Source organism: Amblyomma mixtum, chromosome 1, assembly GCF_055824585.1.
Source record: "Amblyomma mixtum isolate Tamu chromosome 1, ASM5582458v1, whole genome shotgun sequence".
Lineage (NCBI taxonomy): Eukaryota > Metazoa > Arthropoda > Arachnida > Ixodida > Ixodidae > Amblyomma > Amblyomma mixtum.
In genome coordinates, this window is record NC_143012.1 from 327033721 (window position 1) to 327059689 (window position 25969).

General features: G+C 44.3%; 2 protein-coding genes across 3 annotated transcripts; one reads left to right on the top strand and one right to left on the bottom strand.

Annotated features, from left to right (window-relative positions):
- Window positions 1–404: 404 nt before the first annotated feature.
- Window positions 405–19081, top strand: LOC149372815 (uncharacterized). Of its 2 annotated transcripts, none has more exons than XM_089567345.1 (6): window positions 405–1004; window positions 7144–7232; window positions 9241–9524; window positions 12109–12745; window positions 14192–14331; window positions 17352–19081. In XM_089567345.1, the coding sequence occupies exons 2-6, from the start codon at window positions 7217–7219 to the stop codon at window positions 17460–17462; spliced, it is 1188 nt and encodes a 395-aa protein (XP_089423471.1). In that variant the 5' UTR covers window positions 405–1004; window positions 7144–7216; the 3' UTR covers window positions 17463–19081. The 2 variants fall into 2 exon arrangements, with proteins under 2 accessions (XP_089423471.1, XP_089423472.1); XM_089567346.1 differs by having other exon boundaries at window positions 405–1003; window positions 7134–7232.
- Window positions 19082–19089: 8 nt separating this feature from the next.
- LOC149372816 (acireductone dioxygenase) lies at window positions 19090–24309 on the bottom strand. Its single transcript, XM_089567348.1, has 4 exons — window positions 24084–24309; window positions 22709–22828; window positions 22000–22179; window positions 19090–19359 (listed from the first exon to the last, which is right to left on the bottom strand). The coding sequence occupies exons 1-4, from the start codon at window positions 24207–24209 to the stop codon at window positions 19228–19230; spliced, it is 558 nt and encodes a 185-aa protein (XP_089423474.1). The 5' UTR covers window positions 24210–24309; the 3' UTR covers window positions 19090–19227.
- Window positions 24310–25969: the final 1660 nt, after the last annotated feature.

A 25969-nucleotide genomic window follows, 5' to 3' on the forward strand; every position in this document is an offset into this window, starting at 1 on the left:
AAGCCTACGTGTATGCCGCGAGGCACGACACCGATACCTACTTCCTTTCCATTTTCTCATTTACTAGGGCAGGGAATCTACCAAACTCGGCCAAAGCGATCGCGACAGCGGTATGCTGTGAAAAACGAGAGCCGGAAGACAAAAATCGAAACTGGACCACTTACACAGAGCTCCCGCTACACGCTTACCCGCCCTCTATTTTCGACGACCGCGACCGGTTCGATTTTGCTGCCCAGAGAGAAAGCACTTGTCTCCCTCCTCCACTGCCCCTACCATCGGTTTCGTAGCACGCGCTGCATCCTTAGCCGCGCTCCGTTATTCATGCAACGTTCGTATTGTGACGTCACACAGGTATGAGAGGAGGAGCCCGAGAGCGCGCTCCCTTTCTCCGCGATTGCCTTCACCGCTCCCCTCCCGCGGCGGCAGCAGTTCGCTCGCTCTCTCAGCTTTGCTTCCTCCGCTGAATGCGTTTGTTTTGGTTCGTGCGTCGAGCTGGCCGGCCGTGCGAGCCAGCCGCAGCGAAGTGTGTGCGAAGCGTAACCAAGCGGATTTGCGCGGCGCGTGTGACACTGTGGCGGCGGCGACGAGGGAAGCAGCCGTCGACAAGAGAGCTGTCCCTTCTCCAGGCTGCCGCCGCGCTTGTGTTCCCAGCGGCAACGGAGTACCGCGGCGAAGCGTCGGTGACGGGTGGAAGAGCGTGCGTGCAGCGGGCGACGTTCGGTTTCACTGCGCGGGACATCGTGGTTCGGAAACGTTGAAGCTGCGTCGCGTGGCCTGTTCGCTGTCGTGTCTCCGTCGCCAGCCCAGGAGACAACAGCGGCGCCCCACAATGTCGACGCTGTTTCCCGGAGTAGTGGTAGAGTGGGGTTCCGGTGACAACCGGTGACAAGGGAGCGCGCGCCGAGATATATCTTCCCTGCGCGGTTTGTCTTCGTCTATCAGCGCAACGCACTCGTGCGGCCTACGCACCGGGCCGGGAAAAAGGTAGCGGAAATTCGCCGAAGGTGGGTATATGCAGCGTGTATGTTGCGTGGATTTTGTTGAGCGAACGGTGTTTGTAGTACGGAGCCGTCCACGGCCGTACGCCTACGCGTACTGCACGTGCGCGGATTAACTGAACCGATATTTGGACAGCCACCTATTGCTCCGTGGAAATGAGGCCGATCGTTGCGCAGCTTTCCTCGCCGGAAATATAAAGCGAGTGAGAATAGCAAGAGAGCAACAAAAGACGGGGTAGGACGCGAGAACACCTGCGATATTCGCTCGTCGCGCTGATGCGTAAAAGTGAGGGACACGCGTAGACCTTGAACGGATCTTGAGCATAGGGCGCGACTGCTCGCCGGTGCACCTGGGCTGTGTCTCCATTCTGAGCGAGCGCAAAACAAGCCCATCTCGATCTCGCCCGTCTGTGTCACGGTCGTTTTTGGGAAACGGTAGGCGCTTGAAATCTACAGAGTGTTCGAGGTTTTATTTGCTGCGTTGGTGCTAACCTGAGAAGCCCTGTCATTTTCTTCTACTTTATTCCACATTATATGTGGTTACACCACCGTGGTGCAACCCTACCCTGTGCACGTCGACCACTCCCCGCGTGACAATCCTCGAAAGCCGGGGCTTGCTGTTACTGCGGCACTTGAACGAGTCGAGAGCTTGCGATAAACCGAAACCAACCGACAGCTGTACTCAAGGCAGCCAATGTAGGCCGCTGATTCGAGAACAAAGCAGGGCGTCTGCCGCGTCTCAAGCGTTGCTCACTGGCTGTGGGTTTATCTCTGCGAATATTTGTTGAATAAGAACCGAAACTATATGTGCATTTAGGCGTTTCTAAACGCCATTGTGGAACTGCCTTAAATCAGCCAATATCCATTTATGCTTTATATAATACACGCATCCTTAAGCTGGGGCGTAGCCAGGGTGGGGGGCTTATGGTGCTTCAGCCCCCCCCCCCCCCCCCCCCCCCGAAATTTTTTCAAACTGTCACGTACTGCTGACCAAAACAACTACAAGCCCTGGAAGTCATTCTGGGTTTGGTTACGTACAATGTCTTTTTCAGACTAGTAAAGACCTTTTGCCGCAAACATTGCTAACTGGTTGCATTTCGATTGTGGCAATGCCATGCACCTGGAGTCACGTAATGCAAGCATCAGTTAATATCATGATCAAAATTACCGTGCGAATATGAAAATTTTGAGGACATCAATAACTGATTTTGACAGACTTTGCTTATTGAAAGCCCTCCCCACGTGGCATTTCCCAACATACACACTCGGCTTTTCGTTATTTCAACTTGCAGCATCATTCGTGGCTTTCGTTTGTCCTTCTCTTTCCTTTTTAGCTAACTGCTTTTACTTTTTCTTTGAACCAAAGGAATAAATACGCTTCTGTAATTATGGGTGCAGAATAATTGTCGCCGTGCAGGCAGTTAAAGATACATACTTTGGTATTGATTTCTGCATATTTCCTCTATTATTCTAACTATATGGTGCTGTCGCAACCGCAGCATAGCCGAAGTACATATCGCGACTTCTATCATAGTTTTGTTCTTGCCTGGATCGCCTGTCTTTCCGTGAGTAAAGTTTACTATCTATGATTGCGCAAGATGCTTTTTGCCTTGTTTGACATATTATATAAAGTGACTTTTGCTTAGATACCTAGATTTAATGGAGACATACGTGTATTTAAATATCTTGTTGTGAGGTTTTGTGTATACATACAGTGACTTTGTTACCAGTGTCACTTTTTTGTCCTTTACCAAGTTGTATCATCACATTTCCAATACTCCATTTTATCTTCGCACTTCTAATCTATATTTTGCTGAACTGCTTGTTTATACATGTGCTCGCTGTTGCGGCTAATATTTCGGTGCAATTACTCGCAATACATGACCGGTGACAGCTGCTGCTGTAGAATACACTGGAACGAAGGACAGCGTTGCGTGTGTACAAAAATATAAAGGTTCTTGAACGACAAAGATTCATTAAAATATTTGTCCATTACTTGCTCATTTCATGGCTTTTAGATTTTTCATATCAGCGGGGCTAAAAGTTAACATGCAAGAAACCAGAGTAATGTTCAACAGTCTAGCAAGGGAAGAGGTTCGCAATTGGCAGCGAGGTGCTGGAAGTAGTAAGAGAATATGTCTGCTTAGGGCAGGTAGTGACCGGTGATCCGGATCATGAGAAGGAAGTAACTAGAAGAATAAGAATGGGGTGGAGCACATATGGTAGGTTCTCTCAGATCATGAATGGCAGTTTACAAATATCCCTCAAAAGAAAAGTATACAACAGCCGCATCTTACCGGTACTCACTTATGGGGCAGAAACGTGGAGGCTAACAAAGAGGGTTCAGCTTAAGTTAAGGACAACGCAGCGAGCTATGGAAAGAAAAATGATAGGTGTAACGTTAAAAGATCGGAAGCGGGCGGAGTGGGGGAGAGAACAAATGCGCGTTGATGATATCCTAGTTGAAATCAAGAGGAAGAAGTGGGCTTGGGCAGGGCATGTAATGCGAAGGCAAGATAACCGCTGGTCGTTAAGGGTAACGGAGTGGATTTCAAGACAAGGCAAGCGTAACAGGGGGCAGCAGAAAGTTAGGTGGGCGGATGAGATTAAGAAGTTAGCAGCGACATGGTGGCCGCAACTGGCAAAGGACATGGTTAAATGGAGAGACATGGGAGAATGTGCGTAGTCAGGCTGATGATGATATTGTTCTGTTTTCTGTGGTCTGGCTTTATGATGTGTGGTTGAAGTCATTCTGCAGCCAACTGGTTGTCATTATTTATTTATGATTTAAACGTCTCTTTTTGTTTGTGTCTAACGATTAGTCAGCGCTTGTTATTTCCCGCCATGATTTATTTACGCCATACCTTGCAAACATAAGGCACATCACACAGGAAAAACAGAGTACACAAGGTATAATTACAGACATAGTATCTGGTCAAACAATACATAAGGAATATCAACATCTGTATGACAAAGTGTTCACAATGAATAGCTTATGTGTATAATAGGCTCAGGACTGCGATGTTCATTTTTGCGAAAAGTCGGTAAATGTTTGTCGGCGCATATTCTTTATTTTAAAAATCACTTTTCAGCTCAATGCCTTGTGTAAACGTTAAATACGGTGATTATCAGTTCCAAAATTCTCAAACCCATGAAAGAAAAGATCCCGTAGAAGCAAAGGGTACCGATTTTATCACCTTACTAGCGTAAGCACTATTTACGGTTAGCGGTAGTAGATGCATACGTATGTAGACAGTATCAGCCATTTATGTGCGCTGCTTTGTGTTGACAGCATACGCTTCAGAAAATGCTCATTTGTCATTAGCACTAAAGAAACTCTAAGATGTCCACAGATGCTTGGTATAATACAACTGGTCGCATGCGTGTAGGTTCCAGAACCATGGAGTGTCAATGACATCACTTATTGTATACTGCCTTTAAGTTTGTAACTCTGACTCGAGCTCTTTCAGACTGCGTTCGTCCTGCACTATGACCCTGTAGGTCCTCTTATATTGCATAAATTTCTCCGGCAGCTTCATTTTGGCACACCGGTTAAATATCGACATGGAACTAATGGGATGTTCCTCTGGATGGTAAAGAATCATTTGTCCTAGAATATCTTGTTGCAATACAGTGTGAAAGTTGCCACGAGTGTCACCCTGAGGTCCTTGGCTACTATATATCAGTTAGGCTCTCATACCTCCTTGCTGGTGCCCGATTTTACTTCTTTTGCAAGGCAACAAGTTTCATGCCTAGGATAGGGCGGACCTTCTTCCTACCTGAACATGCTTAGGAACTGGCTTTCTTTAGTTCTAGCTGATTCGATATTTTAGTGTACTAGTACTAAAACCCCTTTTCTCAGATTTCACCAATATTTGTTCGTCTGAAGCCTCTGGGAGGCGGCCCACCTGGTTTCAGGCAACCTTCCAGCAGGCTTTATTATGGTCAACTGTGCAAAACACGTACTCCATGGCTGCGAGTGAGTTTCAAACTCACGGCGGCACGAGCAGATCATTTTCACTGGTCACTGCATTACACCACTGAGTATTGCTGTAGCAAACATCCCGCATGTTTAGGTGCTAGTATCTCGTGCTGCGCTTTGGATATCACCGTCTTCATCAACTTCCATCCGTGCGCAATGAATCCAGAACACACCGCTATTGCATTTCCCTCTTGAACCGAGCCTCTAACCAAAATTAGCATTTGGCCAAGCTACACTGAATCGTCTGTTATTTGTTTTTTTTTTGTACTGACGTATGTTTATCAGCTTTTTTCGGTTTAAGCCTATGTATGTGTAGCATGGCCTATGTATAGCACATGAATAAATAAAATGGCCGATTTAATGCAGTCCACCTGTCCAGCCAGCATGCATAGCTCATCATTGTGGCTGCACTGTTTGCGACTGAAGGCACGGTGAAAACCTGCATGTTTTTTCAATCTGTTTATTGCCACCTGTTCTGGAATGAACTATGGAAGCTATGCTTCACGCTCCATCATGGCATCTGTTATGTCACGTGCAGCCTACCTGCATAAGTGTGTGGTAGGCCTTATGACGTGACTGTATATATTGTGCCATGTTTGCGTATGTGTCGTGTTGTACCAGGTGCCCTTTATTAACAAGTGACATAAATGGGGCTTTCTTTTTCTTTTTTATACTAAGCTGGTCATAAGTATGGCACATCAGATTGAAACATTATTACTGTCTAATGTACGAATATCATGCAGGTGCTGCTAGCAAGTGGTGCTACATTGTTGCCACTTTGTCATAGGCAGTCTACATTCATGACAGTTTGTTTTGTGCATGGTATTGTGCTTTGTGGAGCAGTTTATTTATTTATTTATTTACAAATACCTTACAGGCCTCCGGAGAGGCATTGTGTAAGGGGGGGTCAAATACAGAAGTTTGTGTAAAATAGGCTAGAAAAAAAAAGCCTAGTAAAAGTGCAGCAAAACAGACAAAAACAAGTGAGTTCAGGTAACATATCACAGTTCACAAAAATTGGTAAACGTATAAGGCTACTATGCGCCATTGAACAAAAAGTGGGCGAAATGCACGAAGAGTTACACAAAAGCAAAAGAAAACATTTCAGGTATACATGAGGGTAGCTGCGTATGAACAGAACCAATGAGTCAGCAAAAGTCTGAAGCAGCTGAAAACAAAGCTATATGAATCATGATTATATAAATGATATGCTATGCGTTATCAACGAAGTTTTTGAGTAGATGTTCGAGAAGTTTCTTACATGTGTGCAGGTAGCACTCCAAAACAGATATCTTGCCTCAGTGCAAGTTTTGAAAGCTGCAAGGCATACCTGTGTCATTATTTCTTGGAAAAAAAAACTGAAGCAAATGGATATAGGGTCACTTGCATGACATCTGCAAGAGCTTTCTTTATTGTGTAGTTCTTGGTTATTGCATATTGCAGCTGCAAAAAATTGTCGACTTGTAGTATAGTGCACTCATATTCTTAATTCAGCACCATAATGTAAGGCTTTGCAGACTGTGGATCCACTGATTGTGATGTAGTCATCAGAATACTAGTGCAGTCATAGGAATACCTATGCAATGAAAATAGAGCAGGAGCAGCTAATGGAAAAGCTTTACCATGCCTCTTACATTCTCTTTCGCTACGGAATTTCTGCACTGTTTATCGCGTTTCCATGTGGAGCACTTGACAAGTCTTTCCAAACAAAACCTTACATACATGCTTCAAGTGTACTGAAGATTGCCTTTTCTGGCTAATGGTGACAATGACTGAGTACAGCCAAGCTAGTAGGCATATGACAAACTGTAATGGTAAATATTTGAATCAGCAATGCATTAGTTACTTGATTCAGCTGATAGAGCAGATTTCTGGTAGGGTGATCTGCTAATGTGTGTGATTCCATGCACACATTGTGTTTAGTGGTCGGTGTTCTGTGAATTTCACTGTAATGTTTGGCATCATACTCTGCCCCATACTGCACCCCGAACTGACCTAAATGGAATGCTGCACATGTGATGAGCACAAGGTGGCAGAACAAGTGTGCGGATGCCTGAATAAATTATGGTGACTCTGCACATGGCCATGTCTAGGTGCAATATGTCAGCAACATGTCCTAATTTTGTTTCTCTGTGGGCATTGAATTTATTCCCGTCTTTCCAGCTGGGAATGGCTTATGCTTTTACTTCCTGACCGACAATGCGGCATACACATGATGCTGGTGACATAAGAAAAAATGGACATCACTACAGGTGGGTGTAATGCTCAGCATGTGCTCTTAAATGGGATACTGTCACTTTGACAGTTAATTCAGAAGTGCTTTAATGCAGCTTCTTAGCTGTATTGTGCGCATGTAGAATGAGGTCTTTTTCTTTTATGTATTTACAACCAGAATATAAAGTTGCCTTATGAAATGTGTTGCAGAAGCTGGATAAATCTACTTTCACATCTGTTTATGGTACATACTTTGATGGCTGTGGACTGTAGTCCTAGTCCACATTCATAGTTTCCTGGTATAGATGAGTAATTAAATGCCTTGTGACTTTCCAGGTCGTGTACATAGCACAGGTTTTGGCAAACACGTCTAAAATGTAATTGATTCCTGATAGGAAGTATGCTATACATAATTTAGTCGTCACTAGGGGCTAACTTCCTGATCATTGTGAATGTAATCTCTGTAGTGTGTTAGTGTAACACTCTAGTGTGTTAAGACTATCTTTTTTGATAGTGCGTAGTCAAGAGATACCATTACTGGACCATTACTGTATGTTGTGTTCTTCAGTGTATTTTTGCTCTTGCTTGTGTCAGTGTGAAAGCTCTTCTAACCACACTCCCTGGGTTTCAGCAGTGTGTGTCTATTTGTGTGAAGCCTCTGAGTAGCAGGTGTAACTGGGTCACTGGTTTAGTGGACACATCATTTGCACTGTGGGTAGGTGGAGGCATCCACCTACAAATTGAGGAAGTTATGCGCCTTTTCTTTTCTCAAAACCAGCGGAAAGTTTAGGCTCCATTCATTTCAAGGAAAGGAAAGGCGTATAACTGGCTCCCTGGGTCAGTGAACGCCTCACTCACGCTTTCAGGTACATAGCAGTGGTTTCCACCTGCAAAAAACAGTGTTTTGTGTTTAGGGATGTTAAACTGCAAGCCATTTTTTTCCTTTGTAGAAACTTACTTTGCTCATCTTGACTTTTTACTGTCTTGCAGAAATTTCATTATTGATGTGTTTACACGCTTTTGTTGCAATGATAGTTCACTTTTGTTGCAATGATACTACGCTCCCTTAAATATTGTTAGTGTTTTTCCCTACCTTGAACATCAACCCTACGAAAAGCCGAAATGCTGCCAGGCTTTGTGGAAATTAATCGCCTTTATGCATGGAACAATACACATGGTTGCAAATCTTGTGCAAAAAGTGCAGTAGTCCGAGATGGTTGAAATGATTCATGATGGTGAGTGCGGGAAATTGGTTTTATGCCATGCACACATATCCCACTTGTAAACAGGGGCCAGAAAGCAGGTTGCCTCAGCCCATTTTATTGTGCACAAAATTCTTGAAAGCAGTAGTTTGCAGATTTTGAGCAGTGAACTTGACAAAACAGAAGCAAGCACTGGAACTCACTAACTTAGGGCTCTGCCAAAGTTACCATATGTGAAGTTCTGAGTGATGATGTCAAACTGCTAGATGTTAAGCAGGAATACATCTTAGCCTCAGAGGAACGCAGCTGTAGAAGCCCATTTTACAGCACTGGAGCAAAGATGTAAGGAGTGCAGTTTCTTTGAGAAGCACTAAATGGCACGGAGCTGAGGGCGATAAAGCTGCTTTGCATAGCAGCGGATGACACTAAGCTAGCCACTACTAACATTGTGTGTTTCATTGTTCTTGGCGGTGCTTAGATGTTGGTGAAAAAGCTACACAAAATGAGAATCACAAGAGGAAGACATTGGACAGGGCAAGTGCTGTGTTCCAAACGAGTTAGACGCACACTTGTGTTGACTAGTGAAAATGCATTACATTTGTGTCACTGCCTTGACCGTCCAGTAATGGTACCTCCAATATACCCAATGCTGTAGTCATGCGTTTTTTGCACATAGAAATTTGCATAATGTCCAATATGTACAAACAGCTTAGCCTGAAGCTCTGTATACAGTCAAGACACCAAGACAGACCAGCACTTTTTAGTTGCTGTAAGCTGCTGTAAGGTGATTGTGCACTGCGATTGCCAGGGAAGATGTGCATTTCTCTCACGCTTCCATTCGCAGCGTTTGCAGTGGTGTGGGGTGCCCTCGTGCTGCTGCAACAGCCCTGCAGAGGAGTGCCACAGGGAGGCAGTGGCCCACCACAGCACCCTGTGGTTCTGGTGACCCCCTGGGAAGTAGGCAGCAGCCAACCTCAGGAGCCCACTTACGAGACCCCTCACACGTCCCCCATCTTCGTGCGTGCTGAGCCCGTTGCCCTAAGCGAGCCCCAGGGAACGGGTTGGCAACCCATGCATCCTTCCAGCTGGCCATCCCAGCCTCACCCTGACAACCCGGCTGTGAGCATGGTGGGTGACCTGGCATGGAACCTACACTGATCTCCTCAGATCGACAGGAGCAGCAAGCGAATAGACTTATAGGGCCTTTGTCAGTGTTGTAAGCTGTGGTTCACAATAGTGTCGAATATGCAGGCACACCACCAGTGTTCCGAAAGTCTGTTGCCACTCGTTATATTTTCTGACTCCAGATAATTTTAAATGCATGTTGGGGTGCAAAATCTGAAAAGCAGTCACAGAACAGTGTAGGCTGGCTAATTACAATGTTAGCTAAGATGGTTCCATTCTTGCCAATTGTAGCAATGGAAGCTACATAATGCCATCTCAGGCAACCCTACAAATTTTGATGCCACACTTTTTATGCGTGCATAGCCACATTCATACTGTATTTTCCGGTGTATAAGACGCACCCTTGTATCAGACGCACCCGCCATATATGCAGGCTGTCATTGAAAAAGTTGGTATATAAGACGCACCCGTATATAAGACGCACCCCAATTTACCCAGTTAGGATAGTGAGGGTTAATTAAACACGCTTGCACGACCATCGCGAAATTCACCGTACCTCTGAGAAATTCTTAAGGAACGCTAAGTGGTCGAAAAAGGCAACACTCACGCCATACGCCCACATCTTAGAAAAAAAAAAAGAAAAAACGAAAGAACTGTCCCACATGTCAATAAGAACATATTTATACCTAAGACGTTCGAAGTCTTCATCTTCGGATGAGCTGTCAAAAAGTTCGCCCATTTCTGGAGGCAACGCGGCTGAAACATTCTTTTCGCACTACGTACACGGAGCAAAGAAAGTTGCAAAGGGTGGCTAAAAAAAGAACGCCGGCTTCTCTTGGCTTGTCTTGACAATGGCGAGGAGCGCGATTGTCGTAATCTTTTGGCATTTTACATTACTTTTTCTTGGGGCCTCCGAAACGGTCACGTGTTTGTGATCCCAGAAGTCGTCATCCCTGCCGTTTCGTGATAAAGTTCACCTAAAAGAAGTTGCGCACGGCGGTCCCCGTATTGAAGTATTAACCGTGTTACAACTGCGTCATTGGTAGTGATATTTTTTCGGTAAAAAAAACTTGAGCATGAACGTGAATAATTTCTGAACTCGGAAAAAAAAAAACGAAAAATTCGCATATAAGACGCACCCTTGTATAGGACGCACCAGCAAGATTTTCGAAAAAAAGCCGCGTCTTATACACCGGAAAATACGGTATGTTGTTTGCTTACCCTGTTCGAAATGCGGATCTATCATTTTAGCAGGGCGAACAAATGGATTGCATTCCTTCTCATGGTTGGGCACTAGTACATGGAGGCAGGTTATAGCAAGAATCAAAGCAATTGCAGCCCATGGTGTCCAGTGGAGGGATCAGGTTGCTATTAGCCATGATTGGAAACATTGTACTGTCCTTTTTTTAAGATTGTAACTTGTTGTTTGACGCTCATCTCAGTCCACCCAAATATTATGGAGCCATTATACTGTAGGAATACTTTTGTACACAGCCATCATCCTAGCTTTAACTTGCACACCATTTTGCTCCAAATCATGTACCGTATTTTCCGGTGTATAAGACGCGGTTTTTTTTTTTTCAGAAATCTTGCTGGTGCGTCCTATACAAGGGTGCGTCTTATATGCGAATTTTCCGTTTTTTTTTTGCGAGTTCAGAAATTACTCAGGTTCATGTTCAAGCTTTTTCCCCCGAAAAAATATTACTACCAATAACGCGGTTGTAACATGGTTAATACTTCAATACGGGGACCGCCGTGCGCAACTTTTTTAGGTGAACTTTATCATGAAACAGCGGGGTTGACCACTTCCGGGATCTTAAACACGCGGCCGTTTCGGTAGCCCCAAGCAAAGGTAATGTGAAATGACAAAAGATAGTGACAGTCGCGCTTCTCGCCATTGTCAAGACAAGCCAAGAGAAGCCGATGTTTTTTTTTAGTTACCCTTTGCAAGTACGTAGTGCGAAGAGAATGCTTCAGACGCGTTGCCTTTTCGATAGCGCATCCGAAGATGAAGACTTTGAAGGTTTTATGTAAAAATAAATTGCTATGGACATAGAGTTCTTTCGCTTTTTTTTTCTTTTGTGCTAAAACGTGGGCTGGTATGGCGTGAGTGTTGCATTTTTCGAACACTTAGCGTTGCTTAAGAACTTCTCACACGTACGGTGCATTTTGCGATGGTCCCATAAGCATGTTTAATTAAGCCTCACTAGCCTAACTGGGTAAATGGGGGTGCGTCTTATACACGGGTGCGTCTTATATACCAATTTTTTCAATGACACCCTGCATATATGGCAGGTGCATCTTATACAAGGGTGCGTCTTGTACACCGGAAAATACGGTATTCTCCCCTTATATCTCCTGCGACATGAAAAGCTGGTTCTTCTGTTTCCAAACTATTTTTTTTTTTCATTGTTATGCAAGGCAAAATGACTAATGACTGAAGGCCAAGCTTTTTGCATTTTTTAAAAATGACTTTGTACGTGCGAGAGTGCTGTTTTCATGTGCAACAGCACAAGCACATGTTACTGTTGGGATTTGGTAAATGAAGAGGCTGCCACAGCATTTACCTTGGCTTAATCTTACGCAGGGCCCGTTCATTTTCCCGGGAAACAAGCCACCTCTCACTGCTGCTCCAGCATTTCCACAAGCAGCACAGGGCCCTGTTGTGCATCCGGTCTGGGCAAACACCATACCACCAACACCCGGACACACCATATCACCCGAGACACCACCACTACCTCAGCTCTCCAATGACATTCCTCGAGTCAGGACAGGCCCCCCAGCACCGACCAGAGAGAATCCCGTGCTACACCCAGTCCTCACCACCACGAGACCGGACGAGGAAGGGCCATCAGACACCACACATGCTACGGCAACAGCGGACGCAACAGTGCCTCTTTCTGTGAATACTGTGCCTGGGCAACACAAAGACCATGTGCAGCAACAGAGTAGTTACGCGACGACCACATCCTCCACGTTGAATGACTTCAGTCCTCTGCGTGTCCCTGGTGACTTGTTGGACGAGAAAAACGCGCATCGTGAGGGTGTTTCTGTGGACGTGGATGCAGGTGGAAGCAGTGTGACTGCCACGCCAAACGAAACGTCGACACCGCCTGCTGTCGATAAGGACTCGCCAAATATTGAGTCCCCTGACTACCCACTAGCAGGGGGTGCTGTGGCCGGCATTGTCATCGGTTCCATTGCATCAGTGGCACTGCTTGCAGGTAAGTTCCTCAGTTGTAATTGTTCGGGCTGAACGCCAGAGCACCAGCACTCTGCATTAGAAGAATTTTGGTCATATGTAGCCTGGGGTGCGCGAAGTGGGGATCTCAAGCTTTCATTAGGTTGGTTATAAAATAGAAAATGCTTTACAGCCATTAATTTTACCTGTTTTCAGACCTGCTGAAAGCACTTAACAGTGCTGTCATATTTACTGTTCTGACTGCTCTGGCTTTTGCTCATGCTCAGTAAGTGGGGATGCGGCTTTCAAATTTCGAATATCTCGGGAAAAAAAAAACTAACCTTAGAAAACGTCAGATTTCGTATGTATAAGGCCTTGCTAATTATATCTCGAACGACTTTCCCCAGAAACAGCCCGGAAGTGACATCAAAAATGTTTTTTGTGACCGTAGGTAGCAAAAACCTTGCGGAGATCTCCGTGTAAACACCAGTTTTCTTAAGTGTTTTTTGACCTGACTGCCCTGCTTGCAGAAAATGTAGCATGACAGTGGCTTCATGGATTTTCATGTGGTTTGTTGCATTGTGTTCCTTGATGAATTCTTTATGCAGCGACATTCCTATATTTTGGAATTACTTTATTTTTTCACTCTGGCACTAACTTGTCATGGCTATATTGAGTGCATTATGCAAGCATGGATATAATGTTCTGTGTAGAAAACACTCAGGTTGAACTCAGGCTGATAATAATATTTGGAGAATGTCACTGAGTGAGCCATTCCTTTGGCTAAAATTTAGGAGCAACCCTAGGTTCCTACCATGTTTTGTTGTCATGCCAGGCTTTCTGCAAGTTTGGTACAGCAATGAAGCACATAAAAATTTATAATGTCAGAACAACTGATATATGAGTGAAGATTCATATTTATTCATTTCATGCACTTTCTAATAACCGTGCCAAATTTCATCGCTTTACACCAAAAAATTAAAAATTTCACCTCTGAAACCCACATCTAGCCTTAAATGGCGTGCAGACAGAATGAACCAAGGCGGTGCATTCGTGGGAGGCAGAAGGTTGAGAGCTTTGTAAAGCACATTGTTTGCTTATGTCATGAGCACATGTCATACGTTGTCAAGTTTCCTGAGCAATAGCTCAGGAAACTTCCCCAGTAGCTCAAGCAGTTGTGAAAAATGTTCTTTCTTATTGAAGTAATGTGTCCCAGCTTGTGTTTTTTGTGGGTTTGCGCCTTCAAAGCATTATGTAAGCTTTGTTTCAGCTCAAGCTTAAACAGTACTGTAAAGAATATTGCTACTTTTCTGCATGTTCAGCTACAAATATTTTGCTGTGTACGTTTCGTTGTGCTGGCTTTTAACTCAGCAGTGTAGTCGTTCTCTGAAATGACTAATTTCTAAAGGAGACGGATAACATTAACAGCTTTGAAAGCACCCATAAGAAGTTGTTTAATAGTGGTAATCTGCCTTCGTCTTCTTCCCAGGTCTCATTACATACATTGTTTTGCGGAGGCCTTTCCTGAAGCTGCTGAACAGCCAGGACAAGTCTTCTTCCGACAATGTTGCCTACATTGATGACACAGTGCGCAGTGGCTACATGAACACCCATATAGAGCTGCCTAAGGTACTTGGCATTTGTATTTGCAGTAATAGCACAGCCTCCTGCTCAGTCCAACAAGGCACTCCACTTCTTTTGGATGTGTAGGACAGTATCACCGTGCTTTACATGTCATGCACACTGTTCATTATGATGATCCATGATGCTTGCAGTTCTCACTGCTTTACCACTTCACTTAGGCTTACTTTCAGAGGAGTGACAGGACTTGCACTGAACTTTACTCTGACAGGTTTTTCGCACAGTATCCTTCAAGGCACACGCAAAGTGAAAAGTTGTGAATGATTCCCGTTCAAGTAAGAAGTGCCTGGACATTTTAGGATTTTCTTTATTGAACAGAAAACATTAAGCCATCTCTTCTAATTTCTATTTTTTAGGTTCTAATTTTTATTGTCATAGGGAATGCATTCACAGTCGCAGCAAATGAATTGCCAGTCATTGTACATACTACTTTTGTCACCTGTCATTTTGTTGCAGCCCACTAAGAACTCCTACTGCCAGTGATGTCTGCAGCAAAAGCAATGTGGATAAACTCTCAGTGAAAACCCTGTGTTGTTGCCTAATTATTTCTTCACATTTTAAAATCAAGCGCAGATACGTGCAACTAGGCATAGGTAGCACTGGTCAAGTGTGCATTTCAACGTTTCCTATATTTTCTTTTCTTTTCTTTTCCTTGCTTGCTTTTCTGTTCAGTTCTAGACACTAATGTGAGCTAGATTTGGGGGTGGAGACTAAGTGCCTTTTTTAATTAAAAACTGTTGTGCTTTGTATTTGCACACACAACATAGTCTCTCATACCCCTGTAACGTAGATGGTTTGGATGCCTGTTTAGTCAATGGACATCAAAGTTAATATGGATCGACTCAGTTGGGGTTCGCGAATGAGCATTGAAATCTCAAGGGTTCTTGAGAGCAGCCCCAAACATTGAAAATAAAAAGAGAAAAGAAAAACATTATAGAGATAAAGGAAATCATTTTGATTAATTTATAGAATTTTAAACTACGTTACCAGTTAATAAGCTCATTTTTATTCAACAGGCTGACCAGGGGTCAGATGCAAACAAACCGACGGTGTTGTGCGGCTTTTTGTTTTGTGGTGTGCCTCTACATTTTGTCTGTTCTTGCCTTCTGGCATGCTTTATGACAACTGAGACAAAGAACTGCCGAAGTGCTGCAACAGTAGCAGCTGTGGACAGAGACTGTCACAGATCTATGGCAGCTTCACTGGCAAGAAATTAATGCTTCTGAAACAAAGTGTGCATCGTTACCCACCGACACCGTTGGCTCACCATTGCTTTGTGTGTACTGTGCTGTACTATGAAGTATTTGAATAGCTTTTTTCCGAACGAACTTTTAATTATAATAGCACTTCAATATTTGCCTCATTCTATTACTGCTTCACTTCGTGTTTTTACTCATTGTTGCCGCCCCTAGTGTGAACTGTCGGATCACAATGTTCACTACTCAGTGATCATTGAAATTTAGCATGTGGCAGGTGTTCATTCGGATGGCCATCAAAAATTCTGATGGCCATTGACTTAATGAGCATTGAGATTGCCTGTGTGATAGGAGTATTATGTACTCGGCTTGTTCTGTTGTTGTAAAGTGCTCACACTTTCCTTGGGGACAAGTGTAGACAAGTGAGACAAATGCATATTGCCTTGGAGTTAATATGCACTTGAAAGGAAAGCATGGACACATGCTGTCAATAGCAATATTGCAGATCAGCTGTGAATTCATTTCATTCTTTTTTTTTTTTCCCTCTCAATTTTAGTTCGTTTTTCGGGGATTGTCTGCTCAGTTTTTGAGAGTAAAAACAGAAACAGATGTAAAGAGAAAGACAGTGTGCTTGCATTATTAAAGGCTGCATTAAAGGCCACTGTGTAACCGAAAGTCAAACACTACCAACTGCTTCGAGAGGCCAGGAAACAGAAATGGGCTATTTGGAAATGCTTTTCCAGTATAATGAGGATGCACTGAAGCCCGCACTGAAAATGACCTAGAGAGTTTTCAAAGAAAATGCATATGACATCTTCCCTGCCGCGGTGGCTCAGTGGTTACGGCGCTTGGCTGCTGACCCGAAAGACACGGGTTCGATCCCGGCCGCGACAGCCCAATTTCGATGAAGGCGAAACCCTAGAGGCCCGTGTACTGTGCGATGTCAGTGCACGTTAAAGAACTCCAGGTGGTCGAAATTTCCGGAGCCCTTCGCTACGGCATCCTTCATAGCCTGAGTCGCTTTGTAACATTAAATCCCATAAATCAATCAATCAAGCATATGAGATCTCCTTACATATATGGCAACCTTCCTAGTGGCAAAGGTTAAATATGTTGCTAGTGCGCGGTTGGCACACATGCTTCAAAAAGTCAAAGATAAGTTATTTTGTAGAAGGGAAAAGAACAAATGAAATAGCTCATTTTCATATTCCGTTTTGGAAAGTGGAACTTGAAAAGGAAGCTGATGCTAAACTATATATGCTTTTGCGCCATGTGATCCAACATGTGGCACAGAACAAGTCAGGTCAGATTAAAACACGTGATATGGTCAGAATAAACAGTGCATGCCAGTGTGTGAAATAATTCCATTATACCTAAAGCACGGATAACTAAATTTATAAATTCTCACTGTGGAAGAGAGGTAACAGGCACACTGACACAACATTAAAATTGGTTGCATAAATGAGGCTTTTGCTTGTGCTCTGTTTATTCGTATGCTGTCTTTTTTTTGCTCAGTTTGTTAGTCTTGGCTATTGAGGTGTGCTACATGAAGCACTGAACTTGCTGAGTTTACCTGTTTTCGGAAAGACAAGCACAGATAGGTTACAATGAAGATTTCATTGAATGAGTTTCTTGCCTATCTTCATGAAAGGAGTTGAGCATACATAGGTTACGGAATTTTTCGCATAAGCAGAGCTTAGCATTGCAACTATGGCCCCAGAACCTGTCTTATTTTGTGCGCATAACATCACTGTATCTAGAAAGCATTGTGGTGTTTTCAACAATTGCAATTTTCTTTTCTCCTTGCTGCAGGAAAATTCTGAAGAAATGACCTCTTTGGACAACGATTCATTTCTCAACAGTCTCGAAGCAGTGACCATTCAAAACTACTGGGCTGACAGCAGCAAGAACACCAATGTGTGAAGAACTCTGCCAGCAGATGGCAATGAAGCTCCTTACGCTGAGTGTTCCTCAGTGCAAACGAAAGACTGTGGATTGCAACTGCTACAGTGCATCTCATTCTTGGCCTCGTTAAGAAGCTGCAGTAGGGGCATGTGATGTTATTTTTGGTTTTTCTCTCATTACGTGCATCATTTGTTTGTACTTTGGGCCCCTTCACTGCGTGTTTGTGCAATGCTGCCAAGAGTGGCAGCTTGCGGAGCTCTCTTGCCAGCTTTTATTGCCTTGAATTTAGCGTCAGACTGAAAAGCAACAAATTTTGCTACTTCACATGTAGGACATTCCTCTGCAAGGTATTGTGGTGAAAAAGAAAATTAAAAAAAAAATGACAGCTAATTTTTTCGTACTGAACTTTTCATTCATACCATCAAGTACTGACAACTGTGCAATGTGCTGTACGCTACTGGAGGCAGGCATAATTGCCTCTCCAGCCTAGAGCACTAACCCACTTGTGCTTATGTTCGACATCAAAGTGGTCTTCAGTGGTCAGTACTGTCTGACACAAAATGTGCTTTCAGTATCTGCATGATTCATTGGATTAAACAGAAAGGGGCAGTCTATGGCAAAGCCTAATCAGAGCTGTGCAGATGTGAAATTGTCATAAGGGGAATAATATGAGCACTAGTGGCAGAGCATAGATGATGATAGGCTGTCTCTTCAGCAGAAGGCATAAGTTGGCACAGAGTATCGGTGAGGATTTTCACCAAATGCAACAGGCAAAGCAAATCACCAAACGTAAGTGCTGGGTTCAGTCAGTCACTTAGGCCACAGAGTACTTATATTCACCTGCTGTAGCAATGAGACACTTGGCACTCAAGTGAAGCTTGTCTTTCAGCCACCAAGCTTGTTGGACATGTTTAAAGTAGTTTGCGAATGTTTACCATTGATCTCTAGTGCCTGTCAATTGACTACACAATGTGTAAGAGGCTAACTTTTATGTAGTAGCGACACAGCAGTGAGGAAATGCCCGTGGAATGGAACTATGCACAAATGCTTGTTTTGTGGTTGTACCTGAATAACATGTTCATAGGTCATGCGACTACATAAGCACCAAAGCGTGCAGCATTACATTCCTGTCACAGACGAGAATTTCTGCATCAGACGTCTTGCTTTGAGGTAATTCTGAAAAATTTTATTGTGTTCACAGGCACTGTGAACTTCAGAAACAAGTACTTCATTGCTGCACCATTGCTGAAGAACTGCCTTTTCACTTTTACATGTTTCATGTTCCCTTTCCACTCAAAAGTAACATTCCCAGCAAAATTAATTGCACATTTGTGCCTCACTGAGTAGACTTTCAGATCCTTGGCTGCAGGGTTTTATAACACAGAATAAACTGCATTCCACATGCACATTTCTGACATTGAAAATGTCCACATATGCACCGTGTGATTGAATTCAGAGAAAAACAACATGGAGCATTACAAAGTGTGTATAGTATTTTATGTGCTCTTTGTTAGTTCTAGTCGTGGCTTACAATATTACAGCATGTTATTTATTTTCCCTGGCTGTACTTCCTCATCTTGCTGCAGGTTGTTCACTGCGCATGACGATGTACTTAATAAAAAAAGCAACTCACCATTTTTGAAGAATATATCTTTATACGTTGATTTATACATTTATTCACATCATTATCCGATAGTTAAGCGATTCATGTAAAAAAATATGGCATAAAACTTTCTCCCCGCAAGTTGCACAGATGCCGGCTTCCATTTCTGAAAATTTGATATCAAGCAGCACAATTGCACTCTTGGCGAAGGTTGTCAAGATATTGGGACCGGGCTGGATGGTCATCGGCTGGGCGGTTGATTGGTGTCCAAACAGGCTCTCCCACAAACAGCCGCATAGCCTTAATGTAGTTCTGCAATGACCAACAAGTGCTGTCAGTGCCATGCCATGTGCTTCCGGCACAGCGATGTGTACGAGACTGTGGATCCCTTGTGAAGGCTGCAGATGCTAGACCCAACACGTATGTGAACTTACTGTGCCTATTAAATATGTTTCACTTACAATTTGCTCTCTGTTTCCCGTAATGCTACAACTGCACAAAGAGACCCATGTTTGTGTGTACTAACGTAGCTGGCCAGCTGAAAGAGAACTTTAAAATATTAAGCAGTCTGTCTGAGTACTGTATCAAACACGCAAGCAAGAGATCAAAAGTTGAATGAAAGGTTTCAGCAGTCTCATGCTAGCAGAGATTAAAGCTTCTGTGCACTGGGACAGGGAAAGAGCAGAGAGAGAGACAGAGAGGGGGAAAGGCAGGGATGTTAACCAGAAAGGTTTCTGGTTGGCTACCCTGCACTGCGGTCGAATACTATCAAGGCTTGCAAGGCACTGTTTTGTTTTTTTACGAGAAAGAGCAGAGTTTGTCAAAAAGATGTAAGGACGTGAATGGAAGAGGCATAGATTAAGTAGAACTTCTGAGCATGTGTGTCATTATTTGTTGCTTGTCTGGTTGGTGTAGTATACCAATTTGCACCTCACTGTGACAGTGGAAGTGGCAGATTAAAAGCGTAAATCTTCTGCATGGCCTTCAACAAATGTGCAGTTACTTGCCCTCGTAGTCAAAGTGCAGCATGGGGCATCTCGAACAAAAATGCAGTTGGTGCATAACAGTTTGCAACAAACCCAGAAGGTGCTACATGCGTTGAGCAATCACCCGCCTCGAAAATCTTGGACATCCTTGACTTATAAAAGAGAGCCTGTAGTACTTGCTTCAAAACACCACAGACAGGCTTTACTGTGCATCTAAGTGCACACAAAGATAAAGCAAATGCTCATTTCCTCCTTTAATGAGGTCCAGCCTTACCACCATATATCTCCACTCTTGAATCCGTACTTCTCGCCAGTTAATAGGTTTTTAGGCATCAAGGCAATAATGCGTAGACTACCTGCCCTACAGGAGGACCTCGGGTTAGTTTTACCTACCTAAGGATTATTAACATGACCGAAATCTCGGTATAAACAATTTTTCTCTGCCACAGTAAGACCGCTGCAACAAAGAATTAACTAGCATTCTGGCAATTGCCAGGAAAGAGCTGCAGTGACTGAACTACCGCCGTTGGCCTCCCTTGCCACTGCCCATCAGCAATTCACGACACCTGCACATTGTTCACATTCACCACTGCAGTTTTTGGACCTATTTGTGTACGTCCACTTAAAGGACAGGAACTTCACAAAACTACCAATGACCTTATCCTTTGTAAGCCTTTATAAAATTACTGTTGGCTTTAACACGCTAACTTCAGCACCGATTTTCGGAGCCCTATTCTCTGTGTGGCGAGGCCCACCGCTGCACCGCCCTTTAAATTTTCTTCAGAGCAGTGCGACCCAGTTAGCTACTGAAGGAAAACTTCTTTGAGCTGCCAAAAGATGGCAATAGCAAACTTTCATGTACACTTTTTGCAGGTTTTTTGAAACTTACTGAGCCACCCCACAGCATCATTGCATAACTCGGTATTCGTGGTCACACAGCTTGCATGAGTGATGTGACTGAATGGTGCCCGACGACACAGTGAATGTGCTAAATAAAAGAAAAAGTCTGCAAAGGACAGCAAAAATGAACTTGGCAAGCTGTTTACTGAACGTACAGGTCACAGCAGCCAACCCTGTCAGCCTATCTGGATTTTCTAGTTCTTTCCATTGAGCTTTATCAGAGATGCACATGAGGTGTACATAAAGTTATCTGCTATTTGGCTGTCTCTCAAACAATAGCAGTAAGCTCTCTCAGCTACCCCTACCACTGAGAACAATCTGCTTTGTGCACACCAAAGGATTGGGAATGCAAAGCAACAGCAGAGTGCCTGCTTCTTTTTGTTGATAAGGGCAGTCCCCGACTGTACTTGGGCAGGTAGGGCAGTGAACTTGACCAATGCTATCAAGCTTGTTTCTAGCATATATGTTCGATTCAGTAGTGGTGAGGACACGTGGCAAACATTCACAAAAGCTAGAAGAAACTGTATCTCTGGCCAACAATCCTATCATCCCTCAATGAGTAAGAGTTAGACCACATAATAGCGAGCGTGTTCTGCCAAATGCAACAAAATGGTTCATTTCTTGTTAGTTATTTCACCCGTAACATACCTCTGCCATAATGCCAGGGCATCAGGAGTTCCACGACAAGCACGAAAACCACTTCCACGTCTCGCAAATGAGTGCAACATCCCCAAGGAACACTGATAAACTCACAAGAAAGATATTTGCACGCAACAGCTAAGAAGCTAGTACGACATGAAGGTGGAACATTTAAGTGCACATCGTGACGCTGTGTGAAACACTGCACAAATATTTTATACAGTGACGCACTATGCCCTCACTTGAATTAATGCCTCAAATCTATGACAAGGGTTTCTTTTTGTGCGTTGATGCTTTGAAGCGTTTGAAGTCACTAGCACATGCACGGCTTCAATGAAGGACTGGGAAAAAATGTTTTCGCGTGGAACATTTCAATGTAACAGCACAATTTATGCAGGTAAGCATTCACATGATTTCATTTACATACCTGCTTGTCAAGAGTGAATCTATGGTAGATGCCGGCAGGCAAGACTAGAAGGTCTCCTTTGGCCACTGCAATCCTTATCCACTTGTCTTCGCAGTCCCGAACATCAAAGTAGCCACTGCCATCCAAGACGAAGCGGATCTCTTCGTCAGAATGCAGGTGCTCTTGAAAGAATGTCTTTATCTAAGAACAAAACACATTTCCAGTAGTCAAACATACAATGCCTATTTAGTGCCCTGGCCACGAGTGCCCACATCAATCTAGCTAAACATCTGTCAAAACAGTTGGATGTGTATTATTTTTACCGCCTGTGTTGCTCTGAGGCTATAAATTCGTGAGTTGACTCGAAAGCAATTGAGACAGCGCATCTAAAGAGGATAAATATAAAAATAGCCCCTCAGCCAAAGCACAAATACAGCAACAAGCCTTGGTATTCTTGGTTACATATGACGTTCAAGCCAATATCATTTGCTTCACAAAAGCATCTCAGTTTCTGCGTTAAATGCGCATAAACCTCAGCCCTTGAACCACCATGAACACTAAAGAAAATGCAATTGTTCGTACAATAATAAGCTCTACACATCCCACCCCAGTAACGATGCCATCAAACGTGATGCTCTGTTTATCAAAGACACTCCTGCTTTCAGCAGCTGTGTTGTAGCAGTAAGGCACTTTTCGTTACAAGTATGCACAGACTATCACAAATCTATACCTTCTCTTCGTAGTTCGGCAGTTTGTCCCTGGATATCTCAATGACATCAGTGTACGAGTATCCGCGCTCTTTCTTGATCTTGTCGAGTTCCCCGTCCTCCACGTAGTTATCGGCATTCAGCTGAAAATTGTTTGCACACAGTGAAAATCCCGAGTTACATAATCATAAGGAATGAATTCTCATAGCTCAGCATGAAATTATTCGCTTCTAGACACACCAAAACAACTACTGACTGTTACATCGCTCAGAGAAAATCGGAAAAAATTTTCCCTTGGCCTACCGCTTGCTTGCTTGGGCTCAAATTTCGCACAGAGGTGGCATTTGGTGGTCAGTATTGTTTTAAACTACGTTTGGTAGGGTACTTGCCTCGTTCGGTCAAAATTAACCGGAAATCTCCGTCATCTGCGGTAACAGCGGAACAAAATGGCAAGCTTTCTGATGATGGTGAGGCTCTTTCCTTTGGAATGGGTGGTCGCATCCGATGTGTCCTAGTCTGAATGCAGCATTAGTTCAAAGTAATACGGAAGCTGGTGCAGTGGTGGCGGTAGCACCATCTTGAGCGCTCCGGAGCTCTCACCGTTGACGACGCGGAGAAACGAATGAGTGAGAAAGTGGTTGTGCGGCTTGTTTTGAAAGTGCTTTCTCGTCTACTTTATCAATATTGGGCTCTGAAATCAATGTTTTATCTATGTTTTCACGCGACTGTCTTCTTATCCTTACACTGCGTTCCTCCCATGCATACTCCCATGCGTTTTTCCACTGCCTCCCTGCACGGTAGAGCGCTCGTTCGTCTCAAGTACAGTGTAGTCTCAAGGGCGCGTGACTGCGCTACCAGCACCATTGCTGCAAAAGCTTGCCGTTTTGGTTCGCCGTCGCCGCAGATGATAGAGATTTCCCATTAATTTTGACCGAATCGGGCAAGTACTCCACCCACACGCAGTTTAAAACAAAACTGACTGTCAAATGTCTCTGTGCTAAATTTGAGCCCGAACAAGCGAGCGGTTATACCTCGGGAAACTTTTTTTTTTTTTCGACTTTCTCTGAGCGACGCAACCGACGCAACAGTCAATATGTTGGCAAGCTGATGTAGACAAGGACCTCCGACTCCCACTCGTTTGATCGTGTTCACTGATATGCACACCTGCAGATAACGTCACGCCGCCAACCTCGCATAAACACAACGTACTACACACAGCTAAAGCACTGAAGTTTTCATTGTGTAAACGGGCGGATCACATAGAATTTTTTACGGTTTTATCAATGCGTCAAACTAAAGCCACAATTCTAAAAGTTACGTTTAATCTTCCGTCAATGCCAAGGTTCACAAACGCGCGCGCAAGTTTCAAGACTTCGAACCTTGCTTCGAACCACACACCTTCCAGTGGAGGACACCGCTCCTCTTACGAATTTCGTCCAAAGATACCGGCACCGTTGGGTCCAGTTGATGCTCCTCTCTCTGGTCAACAGTGAGGTCGTTATCCATGTACCATGCTCGCACCATTTTCAGTCTTTGCTGGCAAGCTGTAAAATACAAACACGCTGAAGGCCTTCGTAATGCGCAGCTGACCAACCATAGAGAAAGATATTGGTAAAGAGCGGACACCAACATCTACCTTGCGGACACTCCCATAGGGCCCAGCGGCCCATTTGACTGCAGCGCACCAAGCGGGCGGAGTCTCATAACATCCGGTTTCGGTTTCAACGCGCGCAGTTTGAATGGCTGCATGCGCTGCGCCTCGCTGCCTGGGACGACTTCCGGTTCCGGTTTCAGGGGCGCGCGGTTTGAATGTTAGCATACGCCGCGCACCGCTGCGCCGTTGGCAGCGTATAATTAAATAGATTTCGAGTGCTTTTGACCAGCCATGAACGCAGCTGCATCACAGCCTTTGCCAAACATTAGCACTCCACAAAAGACACCAGGTTTTGAGTGAAATGAGAACATTTATTTTGTGCAACATAAACAAAGCCGTGGGATGCGGAAGATGGTTCCTGGCCTCCTGCTGAAGGTGATCCTGTTGCGGCACCACGGCACACAGCAGGTGTCGCCGACGGGTGGCATCACCTGAAAAATTCGCAAGTATGGTCACTCTCAGTCACCTTATATTGTAACTCTGTAAACAGTGAAAAGGTGCGAAAGCGGCGAGGGAACGAAATTACGAGCGGAGTAAACATGTTTTTGCGAAACTCGCGTGCTGAACGTCGTTGCGCAAAGTACAATACACATACCGTACTACACGGCAGATACCAATCAGCTTTTTGCAAGCATTTCTACATTCCCCGACGTTATTGTCTACCTTCTAAAACCTAGGTGGACAGCAGAGTACGCGGTTTGTTCGAGAATATTTCGTACAAAGACGGCCACAACACGGACTACGAACCAGAAGTACACAATGTGTTAGGGGCACTGAGAAATACACGGGTGCAACGTACGTTTTAAGAAGCATAGAAAATTAAACTATCGACGCAACAGTTCTTGGTTTTCAAGCTCTTTAGAGTTTAGAAAGCCCGACGCGTTGCCTTTTTTTGTCGGTTTTCAAAAGCGCATCCCTGTGTTGTCAATGCACGGGCGAAATGTGCGTTTCCACGAGCGCAGATAACGGACTCTTTCACACGTACTACATACATACATACGTACTACAAGAGTAAGGTTTTTGAGCCTTTCGTGCGTCATCTTTTTTTTCCACCAGTCTTGAAAACTACGGTCCCGTACTTGCTGCGCGGGAACGGTCGTCTTCGCCGTTCGCCCACTTTCAAAATAGTACATTTTAACCTTACACCGACAAATGTCACCCATAAGAAGTTACATATTGTCGGGGGCCATACAAAAACGTGACGTCCCGAGAAAGCGCGAAACCAAGCAAAACTAACCGCTAGGCACAGCGCGTCGGGCCACAGGCCGTGGGCAGGTTTTTTTTTTTTGTTTCTACGCACCGACCGGCGAGGCTGCATCATGCAGCATCATTCCTCCCGCCGCTCCCGCCACGGCGTAGCATGACACAGCGTGCGCGCGCCCTTCACAACTGCGCCGGCGTACTAAGCTAGAGTGCTCGAAATGCAGCGTAATTTTGCATAAAGTGCTTGAAATGTAGCGTACTTTTGCAAAAACAAAACATTCCTTCCTTGACGTTGTCACAAACTGCAAGAATGCCGTGAACAACAGCCGGCTGGCCACAGAGCGAGCGCGCCGCTTCACGAACTGCAGACAGGCAACGGCGGCCGGCGCGGCCGCCTAAATTGCATGCAATACAGCGTACTTCCACA

Coding starts and splice junctions, on each gene's coding strand:
- LOC149372815 (XM_089567345.1), top strand. Junction 12,746..14,191: donor ATCAGTGGCACTGCTTGCAG/GTAAGTTCCTCA, acceptor TCTTCTTCCCAG/GTCTCATTACATACATTGTT. Junction 14,332..17,351: donor CCCATATAGAGCTGCCTAAG/GTACTTGGCATT, acceptor TCCTTGCTGCAG/GAAAATTCTGAAGAAATGAC.
- LOC149372816 (XM_089567348.1), bottom strand. CDS start 24,209: ATGGTGCGAGCATGGTACATGGATAACGACCTCACTGTTGACCAGAGA. Junction 22,180..22,708: donor TGCCGAACTACGAAGAGAAG/GTATAGATTTGT, acceptor TTTTGTTCTTAG/ATAAAGACATTCTTTCAAGA. Junction 19,360..21,999: donor GATTCACTCTTGACAAGCAG/GTATGTAAATGA, acceptor TGGTCATTGCAG/AACTACATTAAGGCTATGCG.